The sequence below is a fragment of the Monodelphis domestica genome, chromosome X (assembly GCF_027887165.1).
Source record: "Monodelphis domestica isolate mMonDom1 chromosome X, mMonDom1.pri, whole genome shotgun sequence".
Classification (NCBI taxonomy): Eukaryota; Metazoa; Chordata; class Mammalia; order Didelphimorphia; family Didelphidae; genus Monodelphis; species Monodelphis domestica.
This window is the reverse complement of record NC_077235.1, coordinates 30,497,773-30,520,181: the sequence shown is the minus strand read 5'-3', so window position 1 is coordinate 30,520,181 and position 22,409 is coordinate 30,497,773. Positions and strand designations below refer to the sequence as shown.

The 22,409-nt window shown below is 33.8% G+C and overlaps 1 protein-coding gene across 1 annotated transcript in view; it reads right to left on the bottom strand.

Annotated features, from left to right (window-relative positions):
• ATRX (ATRX chromatin remodeler) overlaps positions 1 to 22,409 on the bottom strand; it is a gene marked incomplete in the record, with an annotated part of 191,522 nt that overhangs the window by 128,590 nt on the left and 40,523 nt on the right. The window contains 6 exon segments of the mRNA XM_056809652.1: positions 80 to 147; positions 7,164 to 7,273; positions 12,813 to 12,926; positions 15,615 to 15,739; positions 16,360 to 16,412; positions 18,642 to 18,697. Coding sequence (XP_056665630.1) covers positions 80 to 147; positions 7,164 to 7,273; positions 12,813 to 12,926; positions 15,615 to 15,739; positions 16,360 to 16,412; positions 18,642 to 18,697 — 526 coding nt within the window.

Below are 22,409 nucleotides of genomic sequence, written 5' to 3'. Positions count from 1 at the left end.
ATAGCTACCAAAAGAATTAATACTTTCCTTTCAGAGTGCATAAAGTAAAATAATTTTTTAGTTTTCATTATGTACCTACCTACACTGTTCATCCATTCCATCTGCATCACGACTAATATCATCACTCATATAATACTTGTAGCAATTCTAAAAAAAAAAAATTGGAGCATTTTATTACATTTTGAATGAATTTTAACAAGTGTAAGTCAACTGGCCAAACATTTTGAACTTGCTTTTAATAATATTTATAAAGTAAGAAATTTTTGAAGACACTAAAATAATAAGAGTTGTACTCTCTATGCTATATATTTACTAGTGCTATTAACATCGAAATTAAATTATATCTTGCAGCAAGTGCTAAACTGCCAATGCTTCCAAAACAGGGTGAGGGACAGAGCCATGATTTCATTAGATTGGAGGAAATTCCAAGAAAAGAAATTTCTCCTATGAATGCAGAGTTACCAATAGCACTAAGATGATTATTACCAAAGGCAACAAAACCAATTCAAATGGTCACTGGTATTTCAGACTTAAGCGGTTAGCTCCCTAACCATTAAAACATTCTGCCTTCGTGTTCAATACAAATATTGCACCAATTTTAAAAATAAAAAGGATTTGATGAAATTTCTAGATTAACGATATAAGTTTTGTTTGGGGGGATTATCTTGGGTCCAAATCAGTGATTTCATTCAATTTTGCTTTTTAAACTGTTATTTTATTTTTGCATTACTTTCATTTCTTTTTCCCATTTCTCATCCATCTGTCTTATTTGATTTTTCATTTCCTTTTAGTGCCTGAGATCAGTTTCCAATTTTCTTGAAGTTTGTTTTTTGTAAAACACTTAACCTCCACCTTATGGAAGAAGAGTGGTAAGGGCTAGGAAATGGGAGTTATATGACTTACCCAGGGTCACACGGCTGGGAAGTGTCTAAGGACAGATTTGAACCTGGAAACTCCCATCTGTCATGGCCTGGCTCTCAAACCACTGAGCAACCCAGCTGCTCCCTCTTTTTTTTTTGAAGTTTTACATGTGGTTGTTTGTATCTCACTGTCTCCTATTGACTGTGCCTTGCTCTTGGTCTCAACAGAAATTTTCTATGGTTAGGTGTTTTTTTTGATATTTGCTCATTTTCCCAGCCTTTTTTTGCCCGTAGAAGAGGAGTTCTGAAAGCTGCTGATTCTGTCTACTGTGTTGATCACCTGCAGGATTCAGCATTCTGAGCTGTTTTGCCCTGGGGTTAAGGGCTTCAGCAAAGAGCAGTATTGAAAAGGCTAAGCACTAGACTTCCAAGTTCCACTATGGGCTGGTGCCAATATCTGGGACTTCAAGTGATGGGTAAGGGATGTGGGGTGCTCTGTTGTTGGTATAGGCAGGATCCCAGGAGCCCTAAGTTGACTTGGCCCAGGCTCAGAACCTGGGTGGGTAGAGGGGGTGGGGCATGCACCCTGTAGCATAGCACTCCTCTATGTGCAGTTTTGTTTCCAGTTCCCCTTATCCATGAAAATGGACTCTCTGCCTAACTTTCAAGTTGTGTTCAACAGGAGAATCCCCTCACTGTGTCTTGCTATGGGTTTTTGACTCCTGTCATTTTGAGCTTTTAAAAAACTAGTTTGGAAGGATTCTTGCCGAGGTTTAAGCTTTCTCTGTTAAGGTTATGATCTTAGCTCCACTGTCACATAAGTTTCATTCAAATGGAAGCTTCCTTTATTAACTAAGATACAAGCAATTCATCTCAGTAAGTTATGATATAACTTGTCATCCTGATGAGTATATACTCCATGGTCAACCAATCTAGTGTAATGGTACTATATATAATACTAGCTAGAATTTCGCCAGCACTTTAATGTTAGTAAAATACTTTACACAGAAGAACTCAGAAATAACCTTAATTATCAAGGCCTCTATATTATTCTGCACGAACAGCAATTTTACTAAAACCACTAAAGAAAAATATACCAAATAAATAGATGCTAAAATGTCTTTAAGGCAAAGGCAATTAATAAAAATCCTAGTTAATATTTTTTCCCCTTATCCATTTTTAGCAACTTTAAGTTTCTTTCTGTAGCTATATAGAAAGAATGTTCTCCTGGTACTAGTCATTTCTTTTTCATAATTTCAATAGGTCTTTTCATATGTTTTTGAAATTAATTTGCTTATCATTTCTTATGGTAAAATAGTATTACATCACAATCATGCCTCAATTTGTTTATCCATTCCCCAACTGATAGGCATCCTCTCAATTTCCACTTCTTTGCCACCACAAAGAAAGCTGCTATGAATATTTTAAAACAGAGAGGTTCTTTTCCTTGGTAACCTTGGGAAACAGACCCAAGGATGGAAATGCGGGTGGGGTGTCCCAGGGTATGCAAAGTTTTATAACTGGAGATAATTCCAGATTATTCTCCAAAATGGTTGGATCAGTTCAAAGTTACAACAAATGTATTAAGAGTCCCAATTTATCCACATCCCCTCCAATATTTGTCACGTTGTCCTTTTATCATTTTAGCCAATTTGAGCGACATGAGATTCCAAAATTGTTTTCATTTCCCATTCTCCAACCAGTAATGATTTAGAGTATTTTTCCATAATGAGTATACACAGCTTTGATTTCTTCATCCAAAAACTGTCTGTTCCTATCTTCTCACCATTTATTCTTTGGGGAATGACTCATATTCTAATAAACTTGACAACATTCATTATATATTTTCTATATATAAAAATTCTCCAAACCACCCAAAAGGTCGATATAAAATTTTCCTCAGATTTTTTATTTCCTTCTAATCTTGGCTATATTCATTTTATTTCTACTAAATCTTTTTTCTACTGCAATTTCTTTAGTTTCCAGCACTTCTACAAAAAAGTAGGTAATTGAGTCTTTTCCAAGTCAGGTACTTCATAAACTTTTTTGCAAAACAAAGAATTGTAATAATAGCTGAAACTAAAGTCTCAAAAACTGTCTACATGTGTTATTTCCTATTTTCTCCTTGTTCTTCACTAAATTGAGAGTAGGGCGTGTATGTGGATATCTGGAAAAATAAACTCCAGAAATGGTTAGAATACAAAATGAGAAATAGAAGCAGATATGTCCAGAGTAAATTTTATTATAATGAGAGATAAACATTCTATGTATCTTGAGAGGTAGACGAGCTTCTAAGCTATTTCTGTCATCAGGAGGTAGATGCACACAAAATAAAACCTGAAGTATGCTACATATGCTCTGCTTTCCTAGTGCCCAAATGAAAGCTCCTTGGTTTCATAGTAGGAGACAACCACAGTCAGGAAATTTGCTTCAAGTCTCCCAACTCAGAGTTATACACACAGCAAGTTATCTTTGCAGCCTCAAAATAACTATGCTGCAGTAACCGAAAGACTATATTCCCAACTTAGAGCTTCTTTGAACCTCTCTTTTTGTGCTGTCTGATGTCACAAGTGAGCTTGGGTGAGTCCAATCCTCTCTGTTCCTCTCAGGAATCTCACTAAGCAAGTGGAGATGGGAAAAGATAAAGCTACGGCTAATGCAGAACTCATCTGTAGCTCCAGTAATAGTACAGAAACAATGACAAAAATAGAAGACAGGTGAGTTGATTGTACCTGTTACAGGTAAAAAAGAATTTACTAATCCGTGATTCTGCCTTTTCTGAACTAATCCTATTTACAATTCATTGATTTTGTCCTGTAAGTCCCCAAGTCCAGTTCAGAACTCAGCTGACATGAGTTAAATTCAGAAATTCAGTTCTCTTGTTAACCACTCTTCTATTCTTGGGTCATAGAATTCTGATTCCCTTATAGGAGAGGAGGGTAGATATCAGGGAGACACCAATAATTTACTCTATGAGGATGTCTGGTCCTTGTAAATCCAGCTGTAATCAAATACTGAAAATTTATTAGTGACAAGAGGAAAGGAGGTGGTTGTTGCTAGCCCTCATTTCCAATTCTATACAATCAAATTTAATCCATTATGATGCTAGCCTATCTGATTTTTGTACTACCCAAAACTATGAAAAGAGTTCTATTCTCCTCATTTGGAGATTTTGGTTTGCTGGGGAAGCTAAGATCCTATTAACTGATAAATTCATGCTTGATAAAAAAAAAATTGATTGTGCTTGGAACTCTGTGCAACACTCAACTTTAATTTTAACTGCTATAGAATGGGAGATTGGTACATGGAGTAATAATCTCTTAGAAGGACCTTCCCAGACCACTTAGGTGACATTTTCACCTGTCAAAATTCTCTACAGAGGACTGTACTGGAGATACCCTACAACTCCACTCCAGTCCTAGCTCTTTCTTGTCAGGTAAGTTCCCACATAGTTGGGGAAGCCTCAGCTGTGTTTGCCTTCCTGTCTGTATTTAAATGTGACTGATAATAATAATCCAAGGGATCAGGAATATCTCTTCAGGAAAGTGTTGTAACACCAGAACACCCAATAGAGTTGTCTGCTTACACTCCAGGAAGCTAAAGGGGTAATAAATCAGCTTTTGAAAAATGGCATCAAGTATTTTAAAAAAAAGAGAATGAAAAAGGACAAGACAATTCAATGAAGAATATATCAAGAATAGAAGTTAAACTGCCACCATCTAAGGTAAGGAGCAACAACATGTAACACAGTTTAATTATTTAAACTACTTTATTATTCGATGCTGCCTAATATGAAGTATTTATATCATGAGATATATGGGAGCTCACATGATTTTGTGAACTGATGCAACAAGGTAAAGAAACCAGATTACTGGTGGAGAAAATCTTTCTGGATACAAATAGAGCAATGATCTTTGAAGAATAAAAACTAGAGATCAAAGACTTCTGTGCTAAGTATCAGACAAACATCTAATGAGATGTTGCCTAGGGTCACACAGCTGGGAAGTGTCTGAGCCTAGATTTGAACCTAGGACCTCCCATCTCTAGGCCTAGCTCTCAATCCACTGAGCAACCCAGCTGCCCCCACCTCCCCCCCACGTTAAATTCTAACACATTTGTTGATTGATTTCTGAAAATGAAACTCTCATTGGGTAACAATTCAAATTAGGACACAACTGGTACAATTAATGTACAATCAAAAGAAGTAGACTGTTACTATGAGAGTGAGTCAAGTATTATGTGAAACAGTAATAATGAAAAACACTAGAAAAGGAATCTGGGAGTTTGAGTTTTAAATACTGCCATTTACATGTGTTAATACTATACAAATACCTCTGGGCTTCAGTTTCTTCATGTACATTTCTAAAATAAAGAGGATTCTACTTAAAAAATTCTCATAATCCTGTATTTCATGTATCTTTTAATTTCTTTACTGTGGGTACTTTCCTCATTGATATGGATCTGCAACCCATCAATAACTTATTAAGTGTTTTAGCAAGCTATTCTGGTCAAAATATTAGTCATCTTATAGACAACTTGGTGAGGAGTCTCAACAAATATAGCTAAGTTAATGCACAAACACAATCTGTCACTTGGCCCAAACACATAGCATGAGAGAGTCTGCCAGATCTTAAACTCAACAGGCAAGGCCTTTGAGAAACTAAGGTTCACCTCAACACCACATCAGAACTGAAAGAACAACCATTAATTTGACAGATATATGCATAAATGTAAATATTCTTATAGTGAAACTCAGAAAACACACACACACATAAAAAACATTAGTTCTAAGTATGAGCCTGCCATTATCCCTGTCTGGGTCTTCTTCAGTCACCCAAAGTTGTTGAGTTTCAGTATATTCATGAGAAAAGTGATGAGGTAAAAACATAAGACCTCTGACATCTCATTCAAATTGATTTCTATGATTCTAATCCTAAATGTAGAAAATCTTTTAATCTTACTGACCATATAAAAGATCACCCTAGTGCAAATATTGATAATATGGAAATGGGTCTTGATCAATGACACATGTTAAACTCAGTGGAATTGTGCATCAGATACGGGTAGGGGGTGGGGGAAGGGGAGGGAAAGAACATGAGTCTTGTAACCATGGAAAAATATTCTAAATCATCTAATTAAATTTTAAAATATAAAATATTTTCCCTCTGAACTTTAAATCAGCAAATAAGTTCAATCCATGATAAATAAAGATTTTGCTTTGACCAAGAAGAATGTCTTATCTTTATTTTGAGAAAGATATTTTGCACAAAATTGGAATCTGATGAAGATGGGCCTTAAAAGTTCAAAAAATATTAAACAGTACAATTTTTACAGACTAGCTATGACAAACTTGTTCCCAAAATTCTGAAATCCAATTACATATTACATAGTGACACAAATGAGAAAATGAAGTATGAGGGATTCTGAATGAAGTAAAATTCAAGATCTGAACTTCAAAAGTGAAAATATTCACATAACATGAATGATAAAGTCTTCTCTTTTAGCAGAAAGGTTTATAAAACATGAAGCAATATATGTTCCACATTATCTGGTTTTGAATCTCACAATTAAATAATCACATCTATAATACCAAATGATAAAACTCTCTGAATAGGTGGACAGAATGAGAATGTCACCAAAAAAAAAAAAGAAAAGAAAATATCCATATTGATGAGATTATAGATACAAAGAAATAATTAAAATATTCACAAAATTTCTACCTTAACATCTCTATGAGGTAGACAAAATAAGTATAATAACTTCCCTTTAAAATATCAAGAGAGGGGGGAGTTGGGTAACTGAATAGATTGAGAGTCAGGTCCAGAGACGGGAGGTCCCTAGGTTCAAATATGGCCTCAGACACTTCCCAGTTGTGTGACCCTGGGCAAGTCACTTGACCTCCATTGCCTAACCCTTACCACTCTTCTGCCTTGGAGCCAATACATAGTATTGACTCCAAGATGGAAGGTGAGGGTTTAAAAAAATAAAATAAAATAATATATCAAGAGAGCAATTCCCTGATCAATCCCTAGTAAACTTCACATTTAGGATATAAATTCAAAACTCTAAAAACATTCTTGCTAAAAGATAACTCGAAGGGGAGCAGCTGAGTAGCTCAGTGGATTGAGAGCCAGGTCTAGAGATGGGAGGTCCTAGGTTCAAATCAAGCCTCAGACACTTCCCAGCTGTGTGACCCTGGGCAAGTCACTTGACCCCCACTGCCTAGCCCTTACCACTATTGACTCCAAGATGGAAAGTAAGGGTTTAAAAAAAAAAAAGATAACTCTCAAGTAAGATACATACCTTACAAATCAAGACTTTCAGTGTAGGGTGTCTATAAATTGAATCCTTCTGGAAATGGTTCACTTGCTGTCCACAAGCTGTACAGCTAACAATTCCATGCAGACCTTCTTCTAGAACAGAAATGTTCTCATTATTCAAAAATAAGACATTGGAATACATAAAATTCCTTATTTTATGAAGTGGAAATTTTAATGTCACATTATAAAACACAATTTTCTTTAGAAGTAGGGTGGCAATAGCAAAATAAATATACATGTTACTTTTTTTAATAATCAAAAATTTCCAAAATATTGGATAAAACATATTCCAATCTATTTTAGTTATCAAGAGAGGAATCAGCATGCTTTTTTTTTCTATTATAGCACTAGAAGTTTTTTTTCATTTTCCTTCCCAGCCCCATTAAAATTGAAAGTGACATATATGGATTAGCTATTTTTGTATTCCTACAATAATATTGGAGATGCCAAGTCATATTTACCTCCCTCAACATACAAGTATCTATTCAAGCTCCTCAATGTTAGGTTAGTAAGTGGATACAGAGTTGGAAATACTATAAACAAATGGGCAGAGGGGCAAACTTTTATGTTGTTGGTAGGACTCCAGAAGATGGAAACTGTTTTTGAGAACAATGTTCACTAATTTGAAAGTCTGCCCATTCCACCTTAGATATTATTGCTCAATGAGACACTATCTCAAAATCATCATAACAAAGGACTTCTGTCTTTCTAGTAACAAATTCAAGACAAGCTCTGCCCAACAATTAAAGAATGACTGAACAATGTATTAATATAAGGAAATATTGCATGATAATAAAACAATAAATATGAAGTAGTCAAAAAAACACAGGAAGAATCACATGAGGTGATACAAAATGGAATGGGCAGAAGTGTACCTAAATCTAAATGTGTAGAAATAAAGATAGGGATGTCATTGGTAGTAAAAACTCTCAGGAAAGGAAAACTCATTCCATCAATGTAGTTGAGCATCTTCTCTCACTACTCTTAGGAAGTTGCCTAGAGCACTGAAAAGTTAAGTGATCTGAGAGGGACAATCAACAAGAAAGTGTACTAATGAGGCTTGAATTCAGATGCTCCTAGCTTAAAGGCCTGCTTCATTCACTATGCCAATTAGTGTAGAAAAGACAAAATAAAGAAAAAAGGGGGACAAGGAACAAAAAAGAAGAGGGCAAAACTAACAGTTTCTGTCAATAAAAGTCATAGAATAAAAGTATTTTCTTTGCCATTTAACTATCAGTTATCCATTAAATGTTTCCAGCAAGATTTTATCTATATATACTTGATCCTGTTGAAAATTATTATATTATTAATCTTCAAAAACTGATTGTTTCAGATGATTTTAAGAGAACTTTGGGAATTCTTGATCATCCTTGGATTTTACTATGAATAACAATACTACACTGAGCTCCCAAAACAGCCTAATAAATGTGTCTTCATTTGAACTCAATGACTTCTTTAAACTCTTAAAAATATTCTCCATATTACCTACTATTACTCTATTGCCAAGAAATTGCTGCTAAATGGTTCTTAGGACTAAAATTTCATAATGGCTGGGGAAAAAAGGAAATAAACTATATTAAAGAACACCTCAAGGGAATTGGTTCAAAAGAGCTCCAAAGAGGAAAAAAAGAAATCCCCTAGCATTGCACCATTGTCTCCCAAAAGGCAAGAGGATAAGCAGCTTTTCTGTTTAATGCATAAATACTAACCATCAATCAGGGCAAAATGTGTTTGGATTTGCAACCTTTGAGGAGGAGCACAAATAATTAAAGGAAAAATTTAGTGCTGATTTAGTAGAACCAATATATTCACTAAATGTTGTAGTCAAAAATATAATTAAATTTAGCTGTCATCTGTGATAAATGTATAAACTACCTCATCTACCTGTAATTAGAAAGTTAAGTCAAATAACGGGAAAAAAAGAATTACTTCCATTCATATAATAATCTTTTCTTTTAAAAACTAATGATGAGGACCCTTGAGGTACAACAATTAGTTTGTTTCAGAGAAATAGGTATCAAATAAGTTTTATTTCACATAACTTCCAATTAGAAACAAAAAATAGTTTCAATAAATTAAAAAAATTTTTTCAAGTAGGGATGTTCAACTGGAAATTTCTCAATAACATTACTTCCTCAGCACAGATATTATCATTCCATGTGAATAAGACCATTTGCCCAAATGTTTTTATGATCTTAATGGATTATTAATATACACAAGATGGGGAAGGGAGATTGTATGTTTTTTATAAAGCTTGAACAATTATTTCTGAAAATTCAATGGTAGGTGGATAAGAAAAAATATTACTTGAGGGATGACATAAAGATGCGTTTTGACTGATTAAGAGCAGTGATTCATGAGAAATAAAGTGCTTAAATGGTTGTAACAATACCTGAATGCACTACAAGATTTTTCTGAATAAAATTCATATGATATTAATTTTAATATAATCATAATTTCCTTTTAGTAAAGATTTTCCTTCCTTTAATCTTCAAATTTAGAACAAGGCTGGCTCAGAGTGAACCCAGACTGTACATGATTTCCACTCCTTTTTCAGACTGAGACCTGAAAGGGAAGATGGGAAAGTAACCCAACTTCCTTCACAAATTTTACAATCCTAAAAGTTCCTAGGGTCCTCAAAGCAATCAACTCCACACCAGTCACTTTCGCCCTAAACAACCAAAGAAATAATTTATATTTTATAAATAGGAGCTGTGAGTTTACTGGCATAAGAAACTCCATATATCTACCAATATACAATGAACACCTCTACAAATTATTTTCATAGAAAACTGCCTGAAATACCAAGAGGTTAAATGATTGGCCCAGGATCACAAAACCATTATTTGTCAGAGGCAAAACATGAACACAAGTTTTCCTTGATTCTGAGGCCAATACTCTACTAAATCAGCTTGTCTCATCTGTTACTTTGTGATTAATAGTCCAGACATTAAAAACCATTATTCATACAAACAAATTTAATTAAATCAACATTTAAACACGTTCTCAAACACAGGTATTAGAGGTAACTATCTGATCCCAAAAAGAACCATCTACAGTAAGTAGGCTTATTGTTAGTGATCAGTGAAGGGTTATCTCCTATTCAAGAATTCTTGAGTAATTATGATCACATGAGTAAAATAGAAATTAGTCATGGGTTAGCTGCCAAAATATGAAAATAGCCTAATAGAGAATTATAATGATAATCATTAAAACAAGATTCTATCTGTATTCAGGAAGTTTAAGATTTTTTAATTCTTTGATAAAAGCAAAACACATTAGTTTATTGAGGAAGAAACCAAATTATTTATGATATGCTAAGAAAAAACGAGAATGCATTCAATATAACTAAAAGTAATGAGTTATGTCAAGTGGGCAACAACATCAACAAAGAAATAACAGATCCTCAAATCGTAATTCAAATCATGTATGGGCATAATAAGCACAATACTATGTGAATGTAATAACAAAGCAATCATAGGCAGTAACCAAGAAGAGAGATAACCACTTCAAAAAGCGATTTTAAAAACACTACATGAACAGTAAACAACACTATCTAGCCAAATCCATTGTGACTAATGATGCATTTCCTAATTTAAGCTATTACCATGACAAATAGTAAAGAAGATTGACTTACACAATGTTTTGACCATCCAAAACACTGATCCAAACAGACAGTCAAATTAAATATTTTTCAAAACTCAGATACTATCAAATACATCTTTACTAAATACTATTGGTTTATATGTAATGAACTTGTCAAAGAACTCCTAGAAAAATTTTCTCTAGTCTAACAAATGACAAGGAATGGCAAACCAAGGTGATATTGCTGATGCATACTGATGCTGATACATGAAAGGACTGAGGCTTTTTCCTCTTCCATTAAATAGTTTCTGTAACAAAGACCAAACTTTTAGAATACACAATGGATTGTTTTCTGAAGACCAGATTAGCTAAATTCAAGAGGCTCATCCCCACATTGGCTACAAGAAGTTGAAATCTGTTGACCACATCCAAGTCAGAGAAGCTATGACCTACATCAATGAAAGAAGTAGATAAATTTTTAAATCCTTGAGTAGTTAAATAAATATTAGGGTATGAATGTGTGTAATTAAGTCAAAAATTCAATTTCCATTTGAATTTTGTAATTTCACTGAGTTTGAAAACATTAAATTACCATTCAGTGCCAGAGTTGGAAAACCAAAAGCAAATGTTATATTTCTATTCTGGGAAAAGAGACCTACTAGTCCTAACCCCTGCTGTCAACTTACAAATTTTCTTACACTTTAGAGAATTATGCTCATAACTGGCTAGTTGCTGATGATGATGGCACTTTCCCTTCCCTGGCATACAATGTGGGCTAACATATCATTCTGTGTCAGATTCCCTACAAAAATCACCAATATTGGAGGAAAGGTATAGTAAACCTTTGTCAACATTAACACTAAACTATTTCCTAGGTATTCTTCAACATAAGCTATAATGACACCTAATACCTTACCCGTTTTAAAAACATTATTTCACTAATCAAGTATTTTCTTTCAAGAACTATCATATATACATAACACAAGATGTGATAAGTGATACTTAAAAGGAAAAATCCAACAAAAAAATACTGCCTTTAAGACAGTAAAGACTTAAGAGACATAGGAGAGTTAACAACTTCAAGTAATGGGGAGAAGAAACACCTCACCCCTCAAGAAGTCCTATGAATGAATGCTCCACATCTACACAACTTAAGACTGCCATAGTTATCATTTTCAAAATGAACCCAGCCTCTCCCAAGTTATTATCTTTTAAAGAATAAATCATGGTTATAGAATGAAGTGAGTAGGTGGTGGATGAAAAGTGACAGAGTTTGGGAATTGTTTGGTTGCAGATTGTCATGGATATAATCTTTTACTTGTTAATCCACAGGTATCTGAAAAGGCTGAATAACTTCTAATGCAAAAACTTTCTAATTAGTTATACTTTTTTAATGGTACCAAAACGTGAACAGAAGAACTGTCATTTTAGGTATAAGAAGTCCCTCATAGATGATTCACAATTTCTTTCTTGTCCTCTGATAACTGAGAAAATGTTTCCTAAAACCATTAAGGTAGAGAAACCCTTGAACTCTACTTCTCCTACTATTACTGAGGCAATAATGCTATATATCTTCCATCAAAATCCTTTATCAATGACATGAGGAAAAAGTCCAGAATCAAGGCCATAGAGCTAAAGAAAGCTTGAAACTTTCCTATTAACCACAAAAAACCATTTTGGCTTATGGTAACCCATGAGTAACAGATTTATATGGCTATCTCCTTATTTAAAGGAACATGAAGACTATGAACAGGCCTGAAACCCCTTCCCAGGGTTGACCAGTAATAAAATAATCCAAAATGAAAGAATATAATACAAAAAGGCACGAGGTAACCCATTAGCCATTAAAGGCAAGGGACTCAGAGAGATGAACCATTCTGTTCTGTGCTTCCAAGTACAGAGAGAAATGGAGATTGTTTTCAGCAATGCTTTTAATAAACAAGGCTGAACATGGGAGGTATTTTTAAGGAAGCACAGAGATTTCCCAATGTGGTCATAAACAGCCATTTTAACTTATGCTTTTATTTTGTTTTACAATTGTATTTACCTCCGCGTTTTTTGAGACTTTCAGTTTTCATTTTACTTCTGCTTCTAAATTCAGGCCCTTTAAAATCATCTTTGTCTTCATTCAGCACTGGCTCTGGTTGTACAACCACTGTACCTAGAATGATTTCATTTAGAAATTGAAAACCATTACACATCTTCAACGTGCACATGAAGTGCAAGACTTCAGTTCAGATCATTGCACTTAACACAACTTTGTTCTTTCACCTTTTGAACATTCTTTTATGTGAAACTCTTAGAAATAAGTGCAACAGGCCAATGGCAAAAGGGCCAAATATTAACAACCAGGTTACCTGTTATAAAGACAGTTCACAAAGACTGAATAAAATCATTAATCATGACTCGAACATAAAATAACGTGTGAATTGAGCCCATTTTATAATACTATAGTGTTCATATCACACACAAAAATCATGAAAAATTGATTTCACTGCAGCCATATTAAAAGAGGCCAAAGAAATAAATCAATGACCCAACCTGGAAACCAAATTCCTCTTTCACCACTTACAGTTGGTCAACTCAGAGAAGAATTGTATCCCATAGGCACTGAAGTAGTAAGAAGAAATTTTATCCTGTTATTAGAAGCTTACACTGTTCTGTTAAGCAATGCATTACAAACAAGGCTCTGACATATTACAAAGGTTTCCACATGCCAAAAACAACAGTGATTGTCTAAGGATGTTTAAGATATTTAAGCCCAAGTAATCGAAAAGTAAACACCACAGGGGTCAACTGTACAACTCACAAAAGAAAAAGGTGAGAAAGGGACTCCTATGCAATGCAAGGCCTCCCTAAGTAGGAAGGGTTCCTTAGATAGCACATAACTGAGTAGAATAAAAAAACAAACTGGCAGGGACTGTCATCCTTCAAACATTTTCTTGAGCTTTTCAAGATAAATAACTAATGATTACCAGCAAGTTAGAGAACTGAGTGTTTTAATGTACCTGTGGGTTCCTAGGGAAAGGGAGGATATATAGTAAATTGAAATGTCCCCCTAATTAGAAACATGAAGACTGACAGGAATTAAAACATTATAAAACAACCATTAATTATGGACTACTTTAGTTGAACTTTCAAAACATTATAAAACAACCATTAATTATGGACTACTTTAGTTGAACTTTCGTCAAAGTACAATAGCATTTTAGAGGAACTATCAATGAACCTCTGTGTAAATAACAAAGAATAAGGGAGTCCTTTCCTAAATTTTGCTTCAGAATTAAAACACATGAAATAAGGGAAAGTGGTGATCTGGTGGTTGGAGTGGCAGCTGATTTTATTTAAGCAAATGATGCCACATCTAAAATAGTGTTGAAAATCTACAGTTTCCAAAGTCCTAGATCTAATCATAAACTCTCAAACTGGGGTTTTCTCCTAGAAGCAACCACAGAGAAAATAAAGCTCAACAACAATAAAATCTCCAGGGGCCCATTTCCAATGGGGACCCAAACTCACCTGTCAACCAACTATACACTTAATTCATCAAAACCATTACAGAAAATAATCTTCAGCTATTTAGAAAGATCCCTTCCTCTTCTATCTCCTTATAATCTTTCAGTCATTATTTTTACCTAGTCCACTCTTGGACCCATATTTCCTTAATAATTCTATTCAAATAAATTCATTTCCAGTACCTAACTCTACAAGCAATGTCCCACCCGTCACCAACATGTTTACATCTATTACAACTTAAAGCATATCAAAAAGAATTCAGAGATCTAGGAAGTGTGTAAACAGAAGGAAATGGGTTGGGAAAGACTGCTGTAGAAGAACTTAAGTGTGGATCTCTGAATAGCACTGAATTAAATATTTTTAAATGGGACAATTATAAAATGGGGAGGGACTACTTGGTTTTTTTTTTAATCTATCTCAAGATTTTAGCTTTTTCTCTGTTTCAGTCAAACTATTACTCCTTATTGTTTTAATTTCTGTTTCTTATTCAAATGTAAGAGGGGAATCAAATTATTTAAAAATTTTATGACAAATTTTAATTATCTTCATCATTTTATGTACATCAACAATGTAAAAGACAGGAACAATTCATATGGTTCCACTCTAACAATTATATTTCTTCCATTTGTGATCAACAGTCTAAATGAGAAAATTAAAAATCAAAAAAGGATGATAATCTACAATCTAAATTTTAAAAATTGTGGACCATTTTCTAGCTTGATGATACAGGTGACAATCCTCTAATGAGAAAATTTCGTTAAGATTTTAGATTAACAAAGATAAAAATGAACAATGTCAAAGAGATTTCATTTTCTTCATATCCTTAGTGAAGCAAATATTTGGACAAAGTTTAAAATTGTTAGTAAAATATTTAGTAAAATGGAATCTTGAATAAAACAATAGTAAACACTGCAACTTGCTTTTAGTACTCAAATATGATTTAAAGACAATAAATCCTTTCTAAAGGAAGAAGGAGAGAGAAAATGCTCATTTGGTAGAAAGCCACATAAATACCATGGTGGAGTTGAACTATATATATATAACAAGATAATAAAGGTGAATCTGCTATGAAGAATACATAGAATAAAATGCTCCGAAATGTAAATTCTTTAACTTAAAAGTTAATTGAGTGTAATAGCACTAGACAAATTCAGAAAAATAAGACAATTACTAAAATGCCAAGTCTAGCAACATGAGACAAATCTAGAAGTAAAATGACTCAACCAGACATTTCTTAGAAGCAATTTCAGATATTATCATCTTGGAGACACTAAAGATTTTTTTTAAGAAAAAGAAATTATTTCTCATCTATGCACACAAAATAATGTGTTACCTTTAGGCAAGCTTTGCATAGCTATATCAGTTTCTGAAGTGTCAATGGAAACATCTGGATTTAGAGTATCATCAAATACTTTTTCTTCATCTGATCCTACATATTTTGTTACAACTGTAGGCTTCCTGTAAGAAAAATAAAGAGATTTGAAGAAGCCAAGTAAAATAGAATAGATTGTTACAATTGAAAATATTTCTAATAACCCAAAACATAGCTATACCTACATATATCTCTTCGTTTTAATAAAATGCATCTGGAGAAGCTTTGGTGGCCAAACATGAGCTTGAATGCTCTGAGAGCTAGTTAAGATTAATTTAGTTCTCACCTGGTTATTGCTTTTGATTGTGAACATTTTGTGGTTGATGGATAACCTTGTTGCCAACCCCAAACCTAACCAATGAAAATTTGACTGTTTCTGGAAATCCTAGTTGTTGTACTTACAACTTAAAAGCTCGATTCACTTGACTCACCTGTCTTCGGCATATTAAAAATCCATGAGACCTGAGCAACACATCACATGTACCACACTACAAAATTTGATATGTTATTGCCTGAAAAACACCACTGTCTTAAAATTATTGGGTGGGGATCATATGAGGGGAAATAACTATCTACTTAATAAATTTATAATTGTAAAAAGTAGTAAAGATAATATAGTGAAAATTAGATCAGTTGATTTTTTTATTTTAATTTCAAAAATGTTTCAAAATATAAATTTAACATGATTTCCTTTGCATCAACTAACCTTTTTGAACGATGTGGTCCTAAAGATTTGGCTTTCTCTGAAGAGGTACTCCCCTACACACAACAAACAAATACAATTATGAACACAATGAAAAATATCCTTCAATAAGTATTATCCCTTTAATAGCAGTGCATTAAATAAATAGCTAGGTGATTCAGTGGATTGAGAGTCAGGCCTGGAGACAGGAGGTCCTAGATTCAAATATGGCCTCAGATACTTCTTAGCTCTATGACCCTGGGCAAGTCATTTAACTTCCATTGCCTAGTCCTTACCTCCTTTCTGCATTGTAACCAGTACACAGTACTGATTCTAAGATGGAAGGTAAGTGTTTAAAAAATTTAAACAATAAGCCCCAGTAAATAGGGGGGAAGGAGACAGAGGACAGAGGACGGATGACAATCCTGAGCCTTATTGCTGGCCCATATTATCTAGGGGAATAAAAGGTAAACCAGAGCAGAATAAGTAATATATAATATATATAATATATAATATAAGAATAAATAGAATAACTATTAAGCCCTATCCCAAAATTCATTGCCAGTCATGCCTCCCAGGTAATAAACACCTAAAATAGGAAACCAAGAACTATGACTACTTTACCTCATTAGTGCCTTATATTTGAATATTTTTTAAACATACAATTACAGCTTAGCCTACATCATACAAACAAAACATTAAGGTGAAAATGACATTATAGTTATCAATTAGTTTCTAAGGAAGAATAAAAGGTTTAATTGATAAATCCTATTCCAGTAGCTAAAACAGAGAAGTTATGTGGTGCTCCGTACCAAGGCCCTGAGAATAATGAGATGTTAAGCAATAGAGTGCAATAAAAAGATGATTATGTTTTTGAGGCAGAGGCCCTGACCTTCAATTTTACCTCTGCACTCATTGTGTCCTTGATTTAAGAATTCCTCTAGCAATCAATGAGCAATCACCAAAAATTTACCTTGGATTTATTATATATGTATACATTGTTTGGCCCAAGAAACCCAAAGCTACTAGAGAAGAGAGGATATTCAATTTGGAATCGTCACTCCAGTGATAAATTGACAGTTACTGTCTCAAAGCAAAGTTTAATAAATGTAGAGGGATGGTTTTGGCTATACTAAACTATTCAATAAAAATTAATACAAGTATTTATCAAGACCCTACTACATACCAGGTACCAGGCTATGTGTTGGAGATACAGGCAAAGACAATACGCTATGGTCTCAAGAAGATGACATCTTAACGAAGGGGACATGAAATGTATCCAGATAGTCAAATATATAGGAAGTCACTGTTTTGGAATTGGGTGGGATAAGGGAAAGAATATCAACCATAAAGGGGTGTCAGAGGTATCATTTAAACTCAGTCTTGAAGGAAGCATGGGATTCTAAAATAAAGTCTGCAGTTCTGTCACTATGAACAAGAGAAAACTTCCTGTTGGCTGATTTGAGTTGACTTCAACAGTAATTGAAAATTGCTCAGATCCAGGTCAACAATTCATGGAGCTCACTATAGGTGTTCAGCAAGGAGATTTTGCCCTGGATAAAACCAAGCTGGGGGTACAGAAATCTTACAAATTCTCAACCCAAGCTGCCCCCAATATATGGAAAACAACAATAGAAAGTACTCCCGAGAAAACAACAGCAGGACAAGGTCAGACTTTTCCTTCAAAAGTGCAAATAACCTGGTCCTAACATCAAGTTCAAAGTCAGGAAGAAGGGTGGAAAAATGAGTGAACGACAACAACAAAAAGAATCCCAGAATAAAAATATTGTGGTGACAGAGATGTTCAAGAAAAAAAGGACCTTGCAACATGTACAAACAAGGCCTCGAAGAACAATTTAGACACAAATTCAACTAAAAACTCCTAAAAGAGATAACAATTTTAAAAAACGTTAGAAATGTTTTTATAAATATTTATAATAATTTTCCTAGAGGAAAAAAATGAGAGCCATTAAAAAAAAACAACTATAAAGGGAATCAAAAGCTTGGCACAAGAAAAATAAATCTTTGCCAGAGAAACAAAATCTGAAAATTAGAATGGACCAAAGAGAATACAATGACTCCAAGAGTAAACAAGAAATATCAAAACAAAAACAAAAAAGATAAAATTAATAAGAATACAGATGTGAAATATTCTACATTGCATTTGTAAATAGATTTGAGGTGTTAAATACTCTATATATCTTGAAGGATTTGCATTCACATATTTTCATATTTTTTACTAGTTTTTTCTATTTACTATCTTGAAAGCACATCACTATCTTGAAAATACCTCAAATTATTCTTACCTCTTCCCTGATGACTTCCATTGGATCTGAAGTATTTCCAGACCTACTGCCTTTATCTAGAAAAAAGAGCCAATCAAGTATAGCATTTATATATCATAAAGATTATGTCAATAAAATCACAATAGAATAAATACATATAGAAGAATTAACTTCTGCCTCCTGTTTCTTAAACTTGAGTGGTATCTGGGTGACAGTGTTGGGCCACATTAGAATTAATGTCACTATAACCCTGTAAAAAATATCAGGATATTCTTTCACCTTTTTCCACCATAAATTTATATTTGATATAAGCTTTGGATGACTTCATGAAAATCACAATCATTTTTATTATGTGACTCTCATGATATTTTACCTTCAAAGTGACCTTGTTCTATAAAACATATGCAAACAGAGCACTAGAACTAGAACAGGGCCTAACCCAACAAATAAAACTGGCTTCAAGGCAAAGTATTGTAATAGACAATCTAGCAGGTATGATCCTGCCCTAGCTATATTTGGAAAGGCCTATATGGCCATAAGACTAGTTAGAGGAGGAACTATTTTTGGCCAAAGGAACTAAAATCACCTACATTAAAGTTTCAGAAAAGTGATATTCTACATCACTGAAAGAAGTACTTATAGGAATAAAATCACAGATTCCTCAAGAACACTAAAACAACTGACTGCTAGTTTTCACTAAAATTATGAGACATTCATTCCATTAAGAACAAAACATTAGCTCCACAAATTAATACAAATTAAGCTCATGAACTGTACCATTTCCTTCAAAAAGCCTGTCAATGTAAAAAACACACACCATTATTGTTCCCTTAGAATATCTGAAAAATGGCAAAAATGATGATATGGTCACTTAAAAGTACAAAAATATAAAAAATATTATAACTCTATTCCCATTGTAGAAATGGTCATTAAGGGAAGTGAAAATGTAAGTAATTTTGTCACCTCTCTCTCAGTGACTAGTCAACCTCTCTAAGACTAAGGTTGCAAAAATGTCTCTCTGTACTGGTCAAGGGCACTTCCTCATCTGAGTTCCCTATACCTCAGAAATAAGAGACCAAGTCCCTATCCCAAATGTCCCTCTATATGTGAGGAGCCAAAAATATTCTGCTCAAATAAGGATTAATTGGGGGGGGAGGGGGGACCTGCAAAGGAATGGTAAATTCCCTTTAAGAAGCAGGTATAAAAGGTAGGAGGAAGACATAGTGATTAATGTTCAACCTTAACTGATTTCATCAAAGTAACATACCAATTTGAATTACAAAAGATAGGAGTGGGTGAAAAAATGAGAATCTTTCCAAATAGCTACTTAAAGGAGGTGGGAGATACAATGTCTCTCTCTTTTAGCTCAGCTCTTAGATTTTCTGACTGGCAAACTCTTAGCTCACATGGAATAGGAAGGGAGAAGGAAGGACTGAGCAGAAAAATGATGGTAAGAGCCCAGAAGTAAGATTCTTACTGTTAACACACTTGGCCACTACAAACATGGTTCAGCTGACCCTTCAAGGGGAAGGAGGAAAAACAAATATCATTGGCAAATCTCATCAACATAGAAATTCCTAGTCCAGAATCCCAGTGGAACACAATTTAGGAAGTGTTGCCATAAAGGAAAATAGAATCTTAAAGCAGGAAGGAATACAAAAGCCCAAAGAGATAGAAGCACTCAGCAGAAGAAACAAATTTCCAGTTATCTTCCTACCTTTGTCAATAGCTAACCATTCTCACTAGAGCTTTAGTTTTGACTCTTCATCCCACAAATCCTGTTATGGGGTCCTATTGATTCTCCACAATGTCCTTTTCATCTATCTCTAGTACCTCATTTTCACCACCTATCTACTTCAAGCCCTCACTGACTTTTATCTTACTATTCAGCAATCTTACACCAGAGCAACAATTCCCATCTCCTTTTCCACAAATTATGTTAACGTATGGTTCTCATCATCAGGTCACTCCACTGTTCAAAAACATTGAATGGCCTCCATAACCTAAAGAATCAAGTCTAAACTAAATTCCTTGACCGTAGAATTCAAGGACTTAAACCTTCTAACTCCAACTTGCCTCTCAAGCTTTACAATACTTATGCCCAGTCAGTGTTGAGCAAGCTACCATGGCACATCCATCTTGCACTGTTCCAACTTCCGAAATAACTTCTTCGAATTTCCATCAACTGCAACACTACCTATACTTCAAATTACACTTCAAATGTCACCAGTTATATGAAGGTATATATGGCTAATCGACTCCAAAGGGAAGAAATCATATAGCACTTTCTGCTTCCCTTAAACTTTGATAATATTCTAGTTGGTACCTCATTGTTAATATGCCTTACCAAACTCCTACTAGACTGTCAGTTCTTTAAAGGCAGGAACTTGAATCTTATTTACTCTTGTGTCATTTTCAATGTCCATCAAAGTGCAATTCATAGAACACAAGTATTAAATATCTGTTGAATGCTATGGAAGTCAAACCCTCAGGTTATAGTTTATACCAAACACAATGAAGCTATTTATCAAAAGAAGTGTTAAATTAGACAGTGACTATGTAGACTATTAGCAATTCTAACTCTTTATTGGTACATATCTCATTCTATTGGACAGTCTTTCTTGAAAATATATACAAGTGATTAATAATTACAAATTATGTAATAATGTTATTGATATTTTAGTAATACTATAACTTTTATTGAAAGAATAATAATTAACTGGAACACGCTGTATGGCCACTCTCTCAGTTATCAAAATCTACAAATAGCAGGCAGAATTGGCCCATGTAACCATATTTCAGGGCACTACTATTAACCTAATAAAGGAAATCTAACTAAGGAGACAATATTAACCTTGCTAAGGCTGGACTAAAAAAAAAGAAAAGAAAAGAAAAGAAAAAGAAAACTCATCAAGTGATAAAATCTATCATGAGGTCAAATACAGAAAGGAGTTTATTAATCAGCCCCAAAAAAGAAATAAACAATATGCAAATCCTGATCCTGGATGTCAGTGTTATCCATGATGTTATAAATGAGAATTTATTAGTAGCAGCTTAAATACAACATCTGGAGGAATTGATTCCCCTAAGGAAGATCCTGAAGCACAATTTCACTTGGATCCAGTAAGAACCTAAAAATGACATTTTATCTTATTCAGTGTTCTAATTAATTGCAATGCAAATGGGCATATAGTTTGGCAAAACCATAATAAAACACAGATAATATTTCAACCAGGGAAAAGAATAGATAGGGAGGGAAGAAGGAAATAATAAGACCAATATCCCTACTGACCAATTATATGAAAATTTTAAATAAAATATTAGTAAGGAGACAACAGTAGCATTACAAAAATGATATACCATTATGAAGTGGAATTTATACCAAGAATACAAGGTGTGTTCAATATTAGAAAAACAATATGTAATAAGCTATAGTAATAATAAGAATTAAAATCATATGACTTTATCAATAGATGCTAAAATCTAGAGAACATAGATTTTAGTTACATGTATAATTAGCAGGTAATGATAAACTGACTTTATAGCAAGGATAAAACTCTAGTTAAAAACATAAAAATTAAATTCCAGTAAAGGTAGCATTTCTAGGGTTCCAGTTGACTGCACTCTGAAAGGGTGCTTTTGGTTTTAATGGAGAAAAAGTTAATGCCTAATAGGTTTTAAAACTTTTAAATACCAATGTATAGCTCCAACAGCAGTAGCTCTTTAGGCAGGTCTACAAATGCCTATGGTCAATAAAGAAAGTAAACAAACTACTAGAATAAGGACTGA